This window comes from Hibiscus syriacus, unplaced genomic scaffold (assembly GCF_006381635.1).
Source record: "Hibiscus syriacus cultivar Baekdansim isolate YM2019G1 unplaced genomic scaffold, ASM638163v2 tig00112698_pilon, whole genome shotgun sequence".
Taxonomy (NCBI): Eukaryota; Viridiplantae; Streptophyta; class Magnoliopsida; order Malvales; family Malvaceae; genus Hibiscus; species Hibiscus syriacus.
The window spans coordinates 65,618-83,441 of record NW_024063386.1 but is presented as its reverse complement, the minus strand read 5'-3'; the positions used below and the strand labels follow the sequence as shown (position 1 = coordinate 83,441).

Below are 17,824 nucleotides of genomic sequence, written 5' to 3'. Positions count from 1 at the left end.
TAATTTTTGTCCTGTTCCTCTAGATTTCTTCCTTTTTCTTTTGGAAGCAAGTGATGTTAAGACCATACAAAGGAAATGAACAGTGAAGGATAATGGAATTGTAGTGTGTGTGGTATGATTTTGGGCATTTTTTTGAAATCAAAGTAAGGGGATTTTCTTTGTAAATTTGGAGTTCTATAGCAGTTGTTTCTCACAGTTAATAGAAGGGAAACACATTACACATATTGTGCGATTGAAAACAAGGAGTGGTCAATATATTTCTTGAGTTGTAGATTCTTCAGCAAGTTAAAATTGTGATCGGGAGGCATTGGCCTCTTGGACTGTTAAATAAAATTATTGCGTGTCCTGGTTCCATGGAATGGAGAGGTGCCTTCTATTCTTCACTTTTTCTTCTCACCCTAGTGGAATCATCAAGTAGGTCAGATAAAATATTGTTGTCAAACTTGGGTGCCGAAGAAGCTGTAGAATTCAGCTGGCCAGTCTTCAGTGCAAGCATATTTGTCTTTGTTGCTCTTGTCCTCTCTATGTACCTCATCTTTGAGCATTTAGCTTCTTATAATCAACCAGAGGTTTGTTACCATTTTCCTTCCCTTTTCTGGATCTTTTCGTTTTCTTTTGGTTTTATGTTACCTTTATCTTTATGTTGTATGGTTTTATTGTGTGACTTGTCTTCAGGAGCAGAAGTTTTTAATAGGACTCATTCTGATGGTTCCTGTTTATGCATTGGAATCGGTACGACCATATTAACTATCGTTTTTCTTCCCTCATCTCTATCCTTTTTGGCTTCACCTTTTTTGTTGTTGGTATTTTTGATGTATTTCTATCATTAATGGAGATATGTATTTTGTTACATTCATAAAAAGCATCCAATGAATTATTCAATGCATCCTGTTTAGCAGACCCTTGTTCATTACCCAAAAAAGAAAAAAATATTTAGAAAAGTTTGCGTCAGCTATTCAATTTAACTGAACTACATAATTCATGTGCAATCACATCACCTTATTGGTCACTGCCCATATCAGACTGGAGCAGAATTTACTTATTACCATATTCGTAATATTTGGTGATGTTGAAGATATCGTGAACTAATAGCAATTTTGGTGGATTTATTTCGTAATTTGAACTTTTATTATCTTTGGAGGGGTAAATTTTATGTATTTGATGTCCAGCATGTTGGTTGTTATTGTTTTATCTGGTAGGTAACTGGGAGAGTGCAGTGAGGCAGGGAAGTGGATATCTTATGTATTAATTTTACTAATGGATAATTTTCCCAGCTTCTAAAAGTGGAGAATAGTCTTTTTCTAAGGCTTTCGACTTTTCAATGTAATTTAACATTATAGCAGGCCAGTACCCCCCCCCCCTCAAAAAAAAGAAAAGAAGAAATAAGTAAATTGCAGTTATTGTTGCAAATATTTGTAAATTTCTATGAACTATGTTCTGGATTTTTTGGGTGCAGTTTTTATCACTGTTGAACTCGGATGCTGCTTTCAATTGTGAAGTCATTCGGGACTGTTATGAAGCTTTTGCATTGTATTGCTTTGAGAGATATTTGATAGCTTGTTTAGGTATGCTAAGACGACCAACTATATCCTCGTGCATTGATCAAGTAACTGTTGTTATCTCTTGAATGTTGTTTACAATAAATTAATAGAGTACATTCTCCTAAAGTACCTTTAGGATCTTCAATTTCTCATTTTCTTTTAATTTTCTTTTTGAGTAGATATGTTTTTTCATTCCTTTTTTTTCTGTTTGCCTTTATTTGTTTCCACTTTTTTCAGCATCAATAAACTGTGCAAAGAAATGTGTAAGGACAGCATATCTGAAGAGTTAATATGTGCCTCGATGTTTGTTCAGTTGGCTAGTCATTAGTGATTTAAATTGGAAATTTCTTAGTTACATCGATATGTTTTCAAGTCCTTTTTTTTTCAATTAAAGGCCTAGGAGTTCCTCTTTTAGTGAAAACATAATAGACTCTCCCCCTACAAACATTGAACTTTGTGGCCACTGCATTTTAGAGGTTTTTATGACAAGTCAGACATGGAAATCTTTGACTTATGCAGGTTGCCACTGGAATGGAGGTTTAATGGAACTTATGATTATTTGTAGTTGTTGCATTTTTATGTAGGCTGTTCGAGGTTTAGTATATATATACTAAACCTCGAACAGCCTACATAAAAATGAAATCTACAGTATTTACTGCTGCAGTTCACCTAGTTAGCCACATTATAAAATGAAATCTACTGCCCAGGAAGTTTCCTATTTGTAATACCAAATGATTGAAACTAGGTAGTTTGCTGATTTCATCTTGCAACTTGCAAGTAATATTATGTGTACAAGTTAGGTGATCTGACTTGAAGAATTCCTTGTGTCTGAATAATTTTTCTCTCATGTATAGAACTTTTCTTAGTAATATACACTTGCCTGGATGTGTGCTTAGAGACATATAGTGACAGGCAAGCAACAGAGTGCTTGGATTCCTACCATGTTTTTTTTTTCTCATGACAGAGCCATAGAAAAGTGTTGTACCCTTGACGTGGACTGTTGGTGATATGATTGGGTTGTCCTGATGGGACAACGTTCTTGCATGTTACATCCATATTTTTCTTCCATTTACTTTCCTTACTAATACCATTTTCAGCCAGCAAAACAATACATTAGTGTTCATTTTTATTTTTCCCTAATTTTGATTTGACCCGAAAAAGCTGGTGTCTGTAGGTGGGGAGGAACGTACAATTCAATTCATGGAAAGTCAGAAAATAGTCACTGCTAGCAGCCCTCTGTTAGAAGATGTGTATTCATATGGAGTTGTGGAACATCCTTTTCCATTAAATTGGTTCCTGAAGGATTGGTTTCTAGGTCCGAAGTTCTATCATGCTGTAAAAATTGGAATTGTTCAGTATGTATGTGTTTAAATTTCTAAGAAGCTTTCATTAAATCATCTAATTCCTTTTGAAATTTTACAGCCTTCCAGTGCTTATCTGTGCATCTGTCTTTCAGATGATACTAAAGATGATCTGTGCATTACTGGCAATGATTTTGCAATCCTTTGGAGTTTACAGAGAAGGAAAGTTTGAATGGAGATATGGGTGAGATATATGCTTCTGCATTTTAAGAAACTGAAAACTTTATTGCACATAAATGATTATCATGGGATATGAATAACTAAGGATTTCAGGTACATGTCATTTTTTTAGTTTTTGGGGTGTCTATCATCACATGCTGATCTTACAACTCCGTTTCTCTGGCAGTTATCCATACTTGGCTGTTGTTCTTAATTTCAGTCAGACATGGGCCCTATATTGTCTTTTACAATTCTATGCTGTGACTAAAGACAAGTTGGAACCAATTAGACCTTTGGCCAAGTTTTTGACATTCAAGTCAATTGTATTCCTTCCTATCAAAAAAAAAAAGTCAATTGTATTCCTGACATGGTGGAAAGGTGTTGCCATTGCATTTCTGTTTTCCATGGGAGCTTTTAAGGGTTCACGGGCTCAGGAACTGAAAACCCGTATACAAGACTACATTATCTGTATTGAGGCATGTTTTAAACAATATATCTTGTTAATAGTAGGCTGCAAGAGTGTAGAATTTCTTTCCTTTCTTTCCTTTGTTGGCAACATATTGGTTGTTCTGAAATGTACTAGTCTAGTATCTGTGTAGCTGTATAAGCAATGATGTCTAGGTATTGACAAGTTTGATGTTGTTGGTCTCCACAAGATTATATGTTGCTTATCATTTCCCCCTTGCCTCTTTCACTTTTGGGTCTTGGTAAGGTGTTATTTTTGTCCAGTCCTACATTAGGCATTTTTACATGAAGTGCCTGTTCTCAAGACAAACCTCTGTTGGAACTTGGAACCATAGTTACATAAATCGCTCATTTGGCCACGATCTACGTACTGAACGTTGCGATCCAAAATGCGGTACGAACGCGTTTGGATCGTTTCAAAATCGCGATTCGGTACATCGTAGTTTTGCAGCAGGGATAAGAGGAGATGCAATCAGAAAAATAAAGGGATTGGGGGTTTGAGAGAAAAAATCAGAGGAGAATAAGAGGGAGAGGGGAAACCATTTCAAAACAGCTCCTCATCGGGGCTGATGATCGATGATCGAAGCCTTTTGGGTTTCCTTCTCAGGTGATGGAAGAGAAGAGGGTTCGAAGTTGCTCGGGTCTGGGGTTGTGAAGACTTTCGGCCATGCGGGTGTGAGGAGTAGAGGATGAAGAAGAGAAGAGGTTCAAAACGGCGTAGGGGGAAGGGATTAGGTTTAGCATAAATTATGATCTATTTTTAGGTTAAATTTTAAAGGCTTTAGATAGTTTGGTTAAACACTGCCGTTTAATTGGGGTCCAGGGTGGTCCATTTTTGTTCGCGTGGGTTTATTCCTAAAGGAGCCATGCTCATTTTTTATTCAATTTATTTTAGTCCTTAAATTGGATTTATGCATATTAGATTTTGAGTTTTGAATTATTTTGTTCCTAAAGGAGCCATGCATAATTGATCTCTATCTAAGAAACTGGTACATCGTACCGGAGCGATCCGAAAGAAGTCTACCCTCCTCGTACCGAATTTTAGGGGCCTAGCGAATTGCGATCCCGTTCCACCTTCCCGTACCGAGCGTACCGCGATCCATGTGACTATGCTTGGAACCATGTTGCTCACATATCTAACACATCCAAGTAGGCACGGTGATAGGGTCTTTTGATGCTCTAAATGTAAGCGAAGGGTAGAGATAGTTGAACACACTCTTTTGGATCCATGACTGGCGGTCCTGATTTTGAGTTGCTTAGGTTGGAATTTCGTGTATTAACATGCTACCTTGCCCAAATTAAAACTTGGCATGTTTAGCATTTGGATACATGTTTGAGGCAGGGTGTTTCAGATGAGCCCATACTATGGATGAGTTATGTCAAGGTTTTCTTGACAACATGTAGTTATATTCTAATTTGCTAAAAATACTGTTGTTTGTTTTGCCAAACCTAATTCCAAATGTAAAGTGATATTCTTGTGGGAGGTTTAAAGTAATGTTTGCAAAATAGATGGGTGTTGCTGCTGTTGTGCATCTTTATGTCATTCCTGCGGTACCTTACAAGCATGGAGAAAGATGTGTCCGTAATGTAGCTGTTATGACCGACTATGCTTCTCTGGGAACTCCACCAGATCCTGAAGAGGTCCAAGATTGTGAAAGAACTACTAGGATGTGCATGGATCGACATTATGAAAGAGAAAAGCGTTTGAACTTTCCCCAAAGTCTTCGTGATGTGGTCTTGGGAAGTGGTGAAATTGTGAGACTTAAAATTCTTTTCTTGATTGATACGTTTTTCCCTTGTTTTATTTTCCTTGAGTTGAAAGTTCCTTTCTATGTTCCGACCATGTGAACCTTCTATCATATTTCTAGATTGTTGATGACATGAAGTATACAGTGTCACACGTCGTTGAACCAGTTGAAAGAGGAATTGCTAAAATAAACAAGACCTTCCATCAGATATCAGAAAATGTGAAATGCCTCAAAGAGGAGCGGTGGAGGAACTCCAAGGATGACAGTTATCTCGCCCCCTTAAATTCATGGAATAGGGAATTTTCTGAAGCTCACGATAATGTTCTAGAAGGCAGCATTAGCGACAGTGGTTTGGTGGCCACCAGCAAGAGACATGACCGTATCCAAGCCCGGAATAAAACTGCTAGATAGTATCTGCAGCTGTTCATTGCAATTGGAGTTATCAAAAGGTACTTTCAACATAGCTTTCAGCCGTACAAGACTATAGATGCTTTGCATGTACATGCAAATTTGAGTCTTCTTAGATTTTCTTTTTTCCACCTGTCCCTCTTTAACTGCTTGGTCTTGATGTCGATATGTTTCCAGGGTGAAGAAGTTGGTTTTAAGGGGGATGACCTCTATACTTCTCTAACTTGAGAATGTGTAGAGCAAGACCCTGACTTGAACTGCAATATTTTGCTGGGTTTGGTAAATGTATAGACAACACTTCTATGAACAGGTGAAAATTATAAGGTTACTATATACACTCCCATTATACATGCAATATTTACTTTCTGAATTTTGTTGCCTTTCTTTGTCAAGTTTATATACGTAATTAGAAGTAAAAGAAGTTACGAAGCTAGATCACTGCCAACAATTAAGGGTATTGTTTTGGTATAAACCAACTTTTAGTCCTTGAATTTAGTAGCTCTTTTCAGCTTGGTACCTGAACTTTTTGTCATGAAGTTGTTCCTCAAAATAGCACGACCCCTTTACATCACTAATCCAATGAAATTGCAATTCACTTATTTCTTTCTTTCTTTTTTTTTTTGGGGGGGGGGGGTGTCTACAGATTATACACTACGAAGTAATATTTATTTTTGGATTCTTCATTTCATTATTTTATATTTGTCATCACTAATTCTTCAATTTACAAGGATACTTTAGAAAACAAAAGTAGCTGTCAAAGCAGATTTTGCCTACAATTTACAAGGCTATGTACAGAATTATATATGTCCAGCAAGAGAGGAACCGAACTCCGTATGCCTGTTCTTGCCTTTCTCTTCAGGGGAAAAGGTTTTTCATCAGCTAGACTTCAACCTATCCAATCGATAAAACCTCTGCATATATTAAGAAAATAAAGCATTAAAACAATGAAGAAGCTGGATGATGAGTCTACGAACATCGACAGATAATACTCACCAGGATAGAATGGATCTGTTCTAGTAAAGGCACAAGTAATGAAATCAATGTCTGCATATCCTCTTTAAGGTTGTTGTAGTTTTGATCTTTTGTCATGAGGAGACTGACGAATGTCTTGTTATCCGGCACCAGTTTTAGAGCCACCTGTAAACTTGAAATCTGTTAGTACATGTTAAATTAAAGAGAATGTTCAAACATTACTTAATGAATCCTAAATACCTTAAAAGCAGCCAACGAAATCCATCCATGCCTAGGCTTCAAAGTAACATTATAGGATTCTTGAACTGCTTGTTCTATGTTCTGCTCGGGTTCCTTCACCAATCTTTGTAACAAAGCTACCATAAAATCCATGGATCTGAAAGGGAAACGAGTTTATATTAGACCCAGAGACAAAAGGCTGGTTTGGTTTTTCATTCTTCTTGAAGTACTTGTGTTCAGAATTCGTGTCCAATGCATGTTTGGGTAAAGAAAAGCTGAATCAATAGTTAATAAGTTAGATTATTAGAGAAAAGCTTTATTCATAGTTCCACTAGATAGTACTCAATTCGTGGTAATGGCTCTCTCTATATAAAGATATAAATTCGAAAATATTCATGTGGGACATTTATCTATATTCTCTGCTTACCTCGTAAGCCAGAGAAAGGCTTTACTGCAACTGCTACCCTTTCTTGCGTTACCTTCACTCTCTTCCTTTTTCAGCATCTCAATCAAATTCGAATACTTCGTAGGATCCGATTCCAAAAGACTCTCCAATCTCTAAAAAATGGAGAGGAGAGAGGCAGTTCAGTCGATCTTCAAATAATGGAGTTTTCACATGGACAAAACTGCCCATGTAAAAACTGGTTAAATGACAAAAATAAAGACAAGAACTTCAAGGTTTTTTCAAACATCACAAGGGTGTTCTTGTCAACTGAGAAGAAATTCAGTTACTTTTAACCTGGATATTTTGGTGAATGTCTTGTCTAAGGACAGCCATAGTCGGGCCTATCTTATCTGGAAGAAAAAGAAAAAGAGAAAAGAACAACTGAAAAAAGGTAGGAAAAAAATTAAAGTTAAGTCGATATCTTGAAATCAACATGTTTGGAGAAAGATAAAGAGTAGATGAAAAAGAAAACTGACCAAGAACTTGAAGAATCAAAGTGCAGACACGAAGAAAAGGCTTGGTTGGTATATGAGCAACGTCCGCGGCTGCTGCATGCTGAGCTTTGGTTAACATGGAGAGTTCTTCAATGGCGGACCTTATCTCTGATTTCGTTTCCATTTCCCTTTTTCTCTTCATTTCAAGATATTGTTGGTCATTGATGGTTGATTCCAGCTAACCTTATATAACCCACAAATCATTTTTTTTTTTCTGGGTAAAAGCCATGCTGGCATGAACAAACATGGAGAAACATTTATCTATAACCTGAAATCCCTTTGTTTATTTTAACTTCTGCTGTTTTTAATGTTTTATTATTACATAAATGTCGTGTGTGTAAGCCATTGACAGTGACTTTGTATTTGACCTTGAAGTTATCTCTTACTGTTTAAGATCTCAAAGTGTTAGCTTATCCTGAGCTTTGATCTCATCCATGACCGCATGAAAACTGTTGTGGGCCCTTGTTTTATATAATTACGACTCGTTGATATGAAGGAATATTTATCATCAACTTGGCCTTACTGAAAAACAGATTACAAATTCTCAAATTGAGATTGAATTTACAACTTTTCGATATGAAAGTTGCTCTCAGAATTGACTTCGCAACTTCCTAATATAGAAATTGTTTCAGTGATCGGACCTTCTCAATATAAAAATTTTGTTTAGTTTAGCTCTATAATTTTCTCACTATGAAAGACGTGAATATTAATTTTAACTTTCTCTATCACTATAAAAATTTAACATTTCATGTTGCATTTGTTATAGTGTATCTCTTAATAAGAAAATATCGATGGTCTTTTATAATTAGATCTATTTTATGATAATTTATCGATGCATTTAGATCTGTACGTAGAAAATATGTAAGATTGATTATCGATCTTATTGTGTCTATTTTTAAATGGAGATAAGAAAATTATTGATAGTTGATTTCTTTTTCTTTTCAGATGAAGCATGTATTTAAGAAAATATTTTCTTTTACATTAATGGATGAAAATGATAAATAAGAGAGTTTGGTTTTATGGATCATTCAAACAGAGGAATTATATTAAACTAAAACTCTCTTTTACATCATCTTATTGACACAGTAAAAGGGTGTTAATCCCAAGTCATTTAAGGCATTGGTAAGGGATAATACAGAGACCGGATATGTTTGAATGTTTTATTTAATTTCGTCTTACATCATGCAGATAGAAGCTTGTAGGTTACAATGCTGAAAACTTTATATTTTAAAACCTGCTAATGCAAATGGAATCTTTTGCAATAATATTTTATTAATTTTCACTTACACAATTTAAAATCATTTTAAATTAATACAATTATGAAAATTTTATAGTGCTCGATGAGTAGCGATGAGCACCACTAATAACGAACAATAATAATTTAATTTTTAAAAATAATTTCTAAAGGAATCAACGTATAATTATAAATTAATTAAAATTTCAAAATAAATTATTTTAAATAAAGAGTAAATTATAGCAGTGACCACCTAACTATTGCCCATTTTCATTTTGACCAATATTTTGAAATTTTGTCATTCAGGCCACTCAACTATTTAAATACATTTAATTAAGCCACTTGTCATGCCACTCAACTATTTAAATACATTTAATTAAGCCACTTGTCATTAATATTTAATGGAGAAGCTGATGTGACAATGAAATATTTGGTATAAGTACACAGTTGGTCACTATTACTTATATATTATATCAAATTTGTCCTAATTTTAATAAATTAAAATAAACTTAACCCTAGTTAATTTTAAAAGATCTTAAAAGTTGCAACATATTCTATATTTATAACAAAACAATTTTTTTACTAGAAATTCAATTTATGATTCTCAGAATCATCCATACAATTAATGGGTTATTATGAGTCAATTGTAAGTTGTGTTTTCAAAACTAAATTCTTTTTTTTTACATTACAACTGAAGTGATGCTTAACTATATTTTTTATAAAAATGTAGATTAGCTCCCCTTTCTTAACAAAAGAGCTCCTTAAAAATACAATGCGTATATGTATATATATATATATATATATATATATATATATATTCTTACTTTCTTTTGAAATTGTAAAATTAATAATAATCATTAACAAAAATAAAAAATTAGTGAAAAAATAAAATAATTAATGTTAGTTTAATGAGTTTGTTGTTTTTCTTAAATAATTTTATTTGAGAAAAATAAAAAAAAACCAGAGAATACAAACAAATTTAAAAACTTAAATTTGAGGGTCAAAAATATTGTTATGTGGTAAATAAATGATATAAATTACACCTGCAATTTGCCAACTTGATAAATCATCATAAAAGTTCGAGGTGTGAATGTAATAAGATCCTTTGAGAGCAGCCCTAATAAGCTAGACAACATCGAGACACGAGTAGTTGTATTAATTACAACTAAAAAAACAATCCACTTGATGATGTATAATAAAAAACAATAATAATCTTCCTAACCAGTGAAGGTATTATAACTATTTAATTATTTTAACGTATTATTTGTAATTATTATTGCATACGACAATTACACGTTTAATATTTAAATTATTAATTTTAGTTTTTTACCTAAATTTTATTAGGACTTTTAGTTTTGGAGCCCATATACGATGTGTTTCATGAGAAGCTAATCCCATTTAATGGGTTTATTATTAGCCAATTGTATTCAAATAAATTTGTGGCCGAGTATTATCTTATTCGTACTATTTCAGTGGCAGTTGATCGGTTTAGCTTAAAATGGCGGTTGCTGCTGGTGGAGCAGTAACAGTAACAACAAAAGGCGTACGTTTACTTTCAGCCTCTCGCACGTTAGCGGTTATCAGGACTTCGCCATTCCTGACAACGTTGTCGCCCTCGAAGTTGGATGTTTTCCCGGTGCGGATAAGGAACAATGAACTCTCAGGAAAGAAACTTTTGGTTATCCGAGCTGCACGAACCGAGTCTCAAGGCGTTTCACTTGGTTCCAGGGCTCCTAATTTCCAGGTTTCTTCACTACGGAAAATATTACCAAAAAAAAAAAACTTTTAAATGTTAAACACATTTATCTCTTTACCCTTATTTATTGCAAATATTTGTTGTTTTCCTTTGGTGAGTGTAGTTGCCAGAGCCTCTAACTGGGAAGACTTGGACTTTGGAAGATTTTGAATCATACCCTGCTTTGCTGGTAATGACCCATTTCTTTTCTTCTATTTTTATTCCGTTTTAATCCATTTTTTCTTTTTTTTGGATTAAACTATGAGTTGTAGTCTTTAATTATCTGTTTTCTGCGGTTACTTGGTATAGATTGGACTTACATTAGAGATAGTTACAGTAGGTTTCTTTTGTGAATTTTGTAAATGAAAGGGCATTTTTAAGCTTTGGGATATTCATGTTAATTTATTGCACATAGTTGAAGGAATGCTGACATATTCAAGGATGAAGAGATGTGAAATCACTGCTTGTTTTCTTTTAAGTTTTAACATTGCTTTATTTGTATACCTTTATTGAATTTCATACGAAGTTTTAAGGTAAGGTAGTATGGGAAAGGTATACGGATTTTGTTAAGTTATTAATTGGGTTCTCATTGGATTTAGATAAGAACTGAAATGATTGAAAAAGGGGATTACTGTCATGTTGGAATTCGTACTTTTGTTGTCATTGTTCTTTATCTATAGTGCAATTCCTTAGTATTTGATATGTTTTGTTTTACTTTGTTTGAAGGAGGATGGTTTTATCATCACGAGATTTCAGTAAGTGAATAATTAGAATTGAGGTTTCTGACAATGGCAAGCAAAGATAGAAAATAACAGTCAAAACTAATACGGTGATCGGAATTTCTTATTAGAAGGGTTAAGTTGTTTGGATTTGAATATGTAAGCAGTTATTAGTATAAATTTAAGACTATAATACCACAGGTTTTGAAAGGGAACTGATTGTGATGGGGACTATGTAGATGAACAAATAACCAGTATTATTGTTCTGATATCAGTGCATCAAATATTAGCATCGGCAAGTTTTTTAGTTGTCAGGATAGTTCTGACTCGGTCAATGATTCCAATGTGTTAAATTTCTGGAATGCAGATGCTTCAAAGTGGTATTACTACCTAGGAGCACCTGCTATTTCAGTTTCAGGTGCTATGGCAGTTTTACAGTGATACCATGGTTAGGTTTGTGTTTGTTCGATTTTATAGTTGAAAGAGTAACTGTGTTTTATCATTTTGGACCAGTCCAGAAGGATTAAAAAGAAAAGTATTTTTGGAGCATTTTTGTTTAATCAATGTGAAATTCCGCCTTTGCTGCTTGGAAATAGCTGGACTTGTTTTAGTTCGCTTAATGGTGCCCATCTGAGAACTACGTAAGTAGGGCATGTGACATGCTCCAAGGTTGAAGCTGAAGTGCTGATTTTGGCCCAATGCTAAAGCTTTAATATCATGGGGCTTGTAAACAGACACAAGTCGTTCATGAATAAGCATCGTACAGTGTAGTTCTACGGCAGTCCTTCAAAATCCATGGTCCAGTATGCATCTTGGTTCTGTTGCTTTAAACTTTTAATGTACAACCGTCACTTTGTCTATTACAGTATTGACAACTTTTATGTAGAAGAATAACTATTCATGTTCTCTGAATCTACTATCTATCAGATGATGTATTCCTAGTACTTGAAAATGGGGCACACTTTTCCCTTGAAAAAAAAAGTCAAATTTATTTAAGTAGGAATGGATAAAAGGCAGATGATTGCCTCAGTTAAAACTTGAAAAGTCCAGATTTAACTAGTATTATACTTGTTTTCAATTGGCCTATTTCTGATATGTGCCCTTTCATGATATGTTATAAAGAATCACAAGAACTTATACTAGCTAAATTAATGTAAATAGATTCTGAAAATATCACAGAAAGCATTATGGTTTTAATGAATAGTAGAGTTGAAAAATTATGTGCGCATGCATTTTTTTCTGGTTCTTAACTATTTATGGCATTTCTTCTCTTAATGAAGTATATTTATCATCAGAGTAGTAACACGTTCATTTGCAGGTTATGTTTATATGCAACCACTGTCCATTTGTTAAGCACCTGAAGAAGGATCTTGCGAAGCTTTCCAATTTCTATATGAAGGTAAGGTAGCCAGGTGCCCTACCACTTTCTGGATTATTCAGCTTGTTTTATTTCCTGTTAAGGAACATGGAATGATAATTAACTGTAAAACAATTCAATTTTTTTTTGCGCTCTGTTGCAGAAAGGGCTTGCTGTAGTTGCAATATCTTCAAATTCTGTAGCCACTCATCCACAGGTTCCACTAATCCCCTAGTTTGAGAATGGAGATACCATGAAGCTTCTTGTATGATTTCTCCAAATGAACTTTTGTTTACAGGATGGACCTCAATTCATGGCAGAAGATGCCAAGCTATATAATTATCCTTTCCCTTACCTATACGATGAGGTATCCCAGTACTATCATTGTTCTTCTCTTCTATTTTTTTTCTTTTCTTTTCTTAAACAATATAAATAAATGAAAACATTATTACGAGTTTGCCTTTCCCTTTACGAAAAAGTTAAAACATGCAACTGAGATAATAGGAATATAAAAACCTTAGGACTGCAAGAATATGACTATGGAAATAAGACCAAAAGCAGACTTCAAAAAAGTACTAGCATCTGTTTTCTGTTTCCACAATTACCTGGATTGTTCTTCTGTGATTAACACACCTGTTCATATAATTCTTTAATAACTTAGTGTCTTTTACTTCCATTTTCGAGATTTAGGCCTCTGGCTCATTTCTTCGGGTGTAGCTTCTCTGTTCGTACATTTCATGCATGCAAATGACATTAGCTTGCTTCATAATTGATTTTTGCATTAAACACTTCTTATTGATCAAGTTAAATATGTTTTCACTTCAGACTCAAGATGTTGCAAAAGATTTTGGGGCAGTTTGTACGCCAGAGTTTTTCCTATTTAAAAAGGTGATCAAAATCTGTGTAACTTATTTTATGTTCTCGCAAACATCAAATCGTTGGTTTTGCTCTTGACTAGCCTTAGCAGGCTAGGCTACCATCTTTGAATCAGGTTGGCAATGATAAGTAGGTAGTGTGCCATGCCATGGAGGTTTGATTGCTAGAAATTTATGATTTATCACTATGTGATTTACGTGGAAGATTGTGGGATCAAGTCCTGGGTCACGTTAAAGAGTTCTTAAAAGAATAGCGATAATAACTTGTTAATCTCTCTCTTTGAAAAAGGATGGAAGGAGGCCATTTGAGCTGGTATATCACGGCCAATTTGATGATTCCCGGCCAAGTAATGGTGTTCGTGTTACTGGAAGGTACGGTTATGTGATTTTATGCTTGACATGATTAATGATTCGACTCCCTATTCCCATTGCATGAGTGAACAATCTGCTTTGTTTAATCATTTCTAGGGACTTAAGATTTGCTATAGACAGTGTTCTTAGTGGCCAACCAATACCATCAGTTCAAAAACCAAGGTGTATTCTTCCTTAAGCACTTCCATTTTGTTCTCTTAACGGTTTGATTAGATGGATTATCTACTAAAATTCCTTATTTCCCTTTTGCTAACAGTGTTGGATGCAGCATAAAGTGGCACCCGCAAAAGAGCTCGTAATCTGCGAAAATAACTTTTTCCAGTTATCTGATGAACATAATCTGTGAATGTACCTTTCTTCAGAGAAGTGGCATTTCAGTTTAGTGCAAATCGATGACATTGGAAGGTACTTATTTTCCTGTCATAAATGTTATCGTAAATGAACTGCGTCCGTGCTTCGGATTCCTGGAAGAACAGCAGACATGGGAAGATTTAACATGTTATTTTTTTATATATAAATTGATTCACATACAGAAGCTTACTCGTTAGTATTTCGGGCTTATAACTGTCGACATGCAATAATCATTGGAAAGATTAGATTCAAGAATATATAACTTTAACCAATAATCTGAATCTGAAACTTGCATTGGATTTTGTTTTCAGAAAATCCCTCTGGCATAGTTGAAACATGATGTATATCCTTAACTCCCCTCTTGCACCAATAGCTATTGTCCTTACCAAGAATATAACTTAAAGTAAGAGTCATAAATTCTTTGCCTGATTAATACTTTTAGAATAAATATATACCAAAACTAGGGTTATATCTTTTCTGCCTCTTTCTTTCATCTGTGGTTGAGGATCTTGCCTGTGCCAAAGCAGGAACAAGAACCCATTGTCTTATGTTCTTTGCCCAAGCACTTCATCAATCATGTCAGAAAAACATACCAAATTAAGTACCTGCATTTTCCCCAATTACCCATTGATGGATTGAAGCAAAGGCCTGCTCTATAATGTTCATGTGGGATTGCTCCCCTATGGTCCATCTATGATGCCAACATTAAAGATGTAATGGAGGCATTGGGACATATCTAATTGTCATTGCACTAAGCACCTTTTATAACTATATCAATAGCAAATCAAAGGATGTTCCATATGAAAATGAAACTGCTAAATATTACGCATGGACGTGGCGGAAGCTTTAAGGTTGATTCTGATAGAATCAAATAATATGAAGTTTTAGATCCCTCTCGATAGCATCATATGATGATTTTTATGATATAGATTGGACAAGCATCATGTGAAGGTCGACATCAGACGGATAGATTAATGGAGCCTACTTCCAGATTAGAGATTCCCCCAACAACGTCACTGAATAATTATTAATCCCCCGACCTGTTTTCTTATGATCAGCGACGTATTTCTATATTAATTCCATACGTTACTTTCATGTCTCGTTCTTCTATGCCACATACTATACAATTATAAATCATTGTATCTATATTAATGATTTAAATTGTTATTAGGAGTAAAATTCTCATTCTCCCTCCCATAGGTAGAAATTATTTTAAAAAATTGTTATTAACAACTCATTAAATTAAATGATCTTGGTGGTAAAAAATGAATGTTATTTTTAGTAGTAGGACTTGAGTTTAAACAATTGCACATAATGTGTTGTTAATTGACTAATTTTTTTAAACAAATACTACTTTGTTATCACTCAAAATGTTTTTTAAGTTAAAACATATAACAATTTAAATTTTTGGTCATACAAAGATGTAATCAAAGTGTTCAATAAGTATGTTTTAATTTTTTTTCATATCATACGTAAAATTAAATGGTAAAAGCTTATTTAAATACAATAAAAATACAAGGATTTTATATTACAAATATTTTAAAGAAAAAATAGTATAAGAATATCTATAAAATTGGAAATTTGACTTTGACTTCAAGGTTTTAAAAGAAGTTCAAATCCAGAAAGATTATAGACGCTGCAATTTTCAGCCATTGAATTTGCAGAAATCGTTAGTTGATCATCAACTGGGAAGCACTCGAATTGTTGAAATTGAACCATCGGTTGAAATTCAAAGCTTGGCGTGTTTGGTGCAGGATTAGACCAGAAAACGTCTTGTACCATTTCTTCAGCTAACAAATTCTGCAACCCAAACGCATTCATCTGACCAGTTTCCATAAATCCCTCGACACTATTATCATACACTTCTAGGTGTTGCTAAACTTGAGGCATTTCTTGAAGCAGATAAGATTCCATACTAGGATGAACTACTGGTAACTCCGGGAACTCCAACGATGAATCATTTTGGCTGTAGGTATATTGTTCTAAAACACCCCACGGACTGATCCCTTCGTTAGGCCATGCCTGAGTAAGAATTTCAGGCTTATCTAGGCTTGTGCTCTTGTTCAAGAACTGTGAAAAAATAACAGCCAGGTCAATCTCCGAGCCACTAGCGGGAGCTGGTTGGTTCGCTGAGTCTCCACCGGAGGAACTACTGGTCCCAATAATCTGCTCCTCTTGATTCCTCAAACTGCTTGTTGAACTCTTACTATAATTCATTGAAACCTGAACCTGACCACTATTTTTGTCGATCCTGCTAGACCTGCCTCGTAGATTCTTACCACAGCCACCATCAACATGCACATTCCTAAGGGAACCACCTTTGGTCCAATACCTTCTGCAGCAATTGCAAAAGTACCTCTGCTGCGACAAAGTGTAGTAATAACAAAATTTGGTGTGGACAGAGGCACAACGTGGACAATTTGGAGCACCTTCAACGTTGGACTTGCACTTTCTATCAGTAGGCCTAGGAGCTGCACACTGCAACATCTGGTCAGTACTAACAGCGAACAAGGTTGTGATAAGATTGCAAATGATGTAGTTTAGTGGGGAAAGAAAGGACATGTATGTTTTTATGTATGGCGTTTGATGGTGCAACTACAAAGGGAAAACGTGGGCGGTTGGCGTCAGGGACGGAGCCAAGATTTTAATTCAAGGGAGGTAATTGTCCCATTATCCTTTACTGATAAAAAAATTTTGGGGAGGGGGTGGGGTGGGTTTGTTTTGTAGTGACAGATTGTGATGTGACGGAGTGAAGTTTGGTTTGTGGTAGACTCAACTGGATGGTGTGTGACTCTCTATCAGTGGTGGATATAGAAAATTGTTTGAGGATGGACAAACATATTAATAATACAAATTTTTTGATACGATCAAATTGTAGGATGAACATCATAAAATGTTAAAGTAAACACACATGTATTAATAAATAAAATTTTAAATTTTAAAAAATAAAATTTGAATTGTCCACCTTAACTCCAACGTACGTCCGCCACTGCTCTCTATATTCATTATTTTTCGGTCATGTGCAATTCCTCATTGCGCTCTCATCTGGATCGTGATTATCGAACAAGTTAAAGCAACCCTACTTGAGCTTGCATTATTATTATATGTTAAACTTTGTTTAATAATATTATACATTTAAATGTTTGTGTTGTGCATGTATACATGGGTGGGATCACGTTGTGATTAGAGATGTTAACACGGAATTGAAAAATTCTACAATGTTCAACGGGTATCGATAAATATTATTAATGATGCTTATCATTAATTTATTTTATAAAAATTAAAATTATAAAGAACTCGACGTATAATTATAAATTAGTTAAAAGTTTAAACATAAATTATTTAAAATAAAATATTAATTAAATTGTT

The 17,824-nt window shown here is 34.5% G+C and overlaps 3 protein-coding genes and 1 pseudogene across 6 annotated transcripts; 2 read left to right on the top strand and 2 right to left on the bottom strand.

The window, feature by feature from the left end:
• Window positions 1-8: 8 nt before the first annotated feature.
• Window positions 9-5,942, top strand: LOC120182612 (protein LAZ1 homolog 1-like). 2 transcript variants are annotated; one of them, XM_039187539.1, is made up of 10 exons: window positions 10-109; window positions 204-569; window positions 676-732; window positions 1,457-1,565; window positions 2,716-2,900; window positions 2,998-3,086; window positions 3,249-3,377; window positions 3,411-3,537; window positions 5,036-5,281; window positions 5,395-5,940. In XM_039187539.1, the coding sequence occupies exons 2-10, from the start codon at window positions 354-356 to the stop codon at window positions 5,683-5,685; spliced, it is 1,449 nt and encodes a 482-aa protein (XP_039043470.1). In that variant the 5' UTR covers window positions 10-109; window positions 204-353; the 3' UTR covers window positions 5,686-5,940. The 2 variants fall into 2 exon arrangements, with proteins under 2 accessions (XP_039043469.1, XP_039043470.1); XM_039187538.1 differs by having other exon boundaries at window positions 9-109; window positions 3,249-3,537; window positions 5,395-5,942.
• A 508-nt stretch (window positions 5,943-6,450) lies between these two features.
• On the bottom strand, window positions 6,451-8,066 carry LOC120182614 (glycolipid transfer protein 3-like). 3 transcript variants are annotated; one of them, XM_039187542.1, is made up of 6 exons: window positions 7,795-8,066; window positions 7,613-7,668; window positions 7,301-7,431; window positions 6,895-7,030; window positions 6,676-6,819; window positions 6,451-6,573 (listed from the first exon to the last, which is right to left on the bottom strand). In XM_039187542.1, exons 1-6 carry the CDS (start codon window positions 7,952-7,954, stop codon window positions 6,562-6,564), a joined length of 639 nt encoding a protein of 212 aa, XP_039043473.1. In that variant the 5' UTR covers window positions 7,955-8,066; the 3' UTR covers window positions 6,451-6,561. The 3 variants fall into 3 exon arrangements, with proteins under 3 accessions (XP_039043473.1, XP_039043472.1, XP_039043474.1); XM_039187541.1 differs by having other exon boundaries at window positions 6,455-6,593; window positions 7,795-8,064; XM_039187543.1 differs by having other exon boundaries at window positions 6,455-6,593; window positions 7,613-7,699; window positions 7,795-7,841.
• A 2,459-nt stretch (window positions 8,067-10,525) lies between these two features.
• Window positions 10,526-14,619, top strand: LOC120182613. Its single transcript, XM_039187540.1, has 9 exons — window positions 10,526-10,790; window positions 10,906-10,971; window positions 12,819-12,899; window positions 13,021-13,074; window positions 13,156-13,224; window positions 13,683-13,745; window positions 14,022-14,104; window positions 14,201-14,266; window positions 14,361-14,619. Exons 1-9 carry the CDS (start codon window positions 10,545-10,547, stop codon window positions 14,401-14,403), a joined length of 771 nt encoding a protein of 256 aa, XP_039043471.1. The 5' UTR covers window positions 10,526-10,544; the 3' UTR covers window positions 14,404-14,619.
• Window positions 14,620-16,048: 1,429 nt separating this feature from the next.
• On the bottom strand, window positions 16,049-17,017 carry LOC120182609 (annotated as a pseudogene).
• Between the last annotated feature and the right edge of the window lie 807 nt (window positions 17,018-17,824).

Bases quoted from the DNA above. Each gene is read 5' to 3' on its own strand.
- LOC120182612 (XM_039187538.1), top strand. From the start codon at position 354: ATGGAATGGAGAGGTGCCTTCTATTCTTCACTTTTTCTTCTCACCCTA. The intron at 570-675 runs GTTTGTTACCAT...ACTTGTCTTCAG, and splicing joins CTTCTTATAATCAACCAGAG to GAGCAGAAGTTTTTAATAGG. The intron at 3,087-3,248 runs GTGAGATATATG...TTTCTCTGGCAG, and splicing joins AAGTTTGAATGGAGATATGG to TTATCCATACTTGGCTGTTG.
- LOC120182614 (XM_039187541.1), bottom strand. From the start codon at position 7,954: ATGAAGAGAAAAAGGGAAATGGAAACGAAATCAGAGATAAGGTCCGCC. The intron at 7,669-7,794 runs GTCAGTTTTCTT...TTTTTCTTCCAG, and splicing joins TTTGATTCTTCAAGTTCTTG to ATAAGATAGGCCCGACTATG. The intron at 6,820-6,894 runs GTATTTAGGATT...TCAAGTTTACAG, and splicing joins TTTCGTTGGCTGCTTTTAAG to GTGGCTCTAAAACTGGTGCC.
- LOC120182613 (XM_039187540.1), top strand. From the start codon at position 10,545: ATGGCGGTTGCTGCTGGTGGAGCAGTAACAGTAACAACAAAAGGCGTA. The intron at 12,900-13,020 runs GTAAGGTAGCCA...GCTCTGTTGCAG, and splicing joins TTTCCAATTTCTATATGAAG to AAAGGGCTTGCTGTAGTTGC. The intron at 13,075-13,155 runs GTTCCACTAATC...TTTTGTTTACAG, and splicing joins CTGTAGCCACTCATCCACAG to GATGGACCTCAATTCATGGC.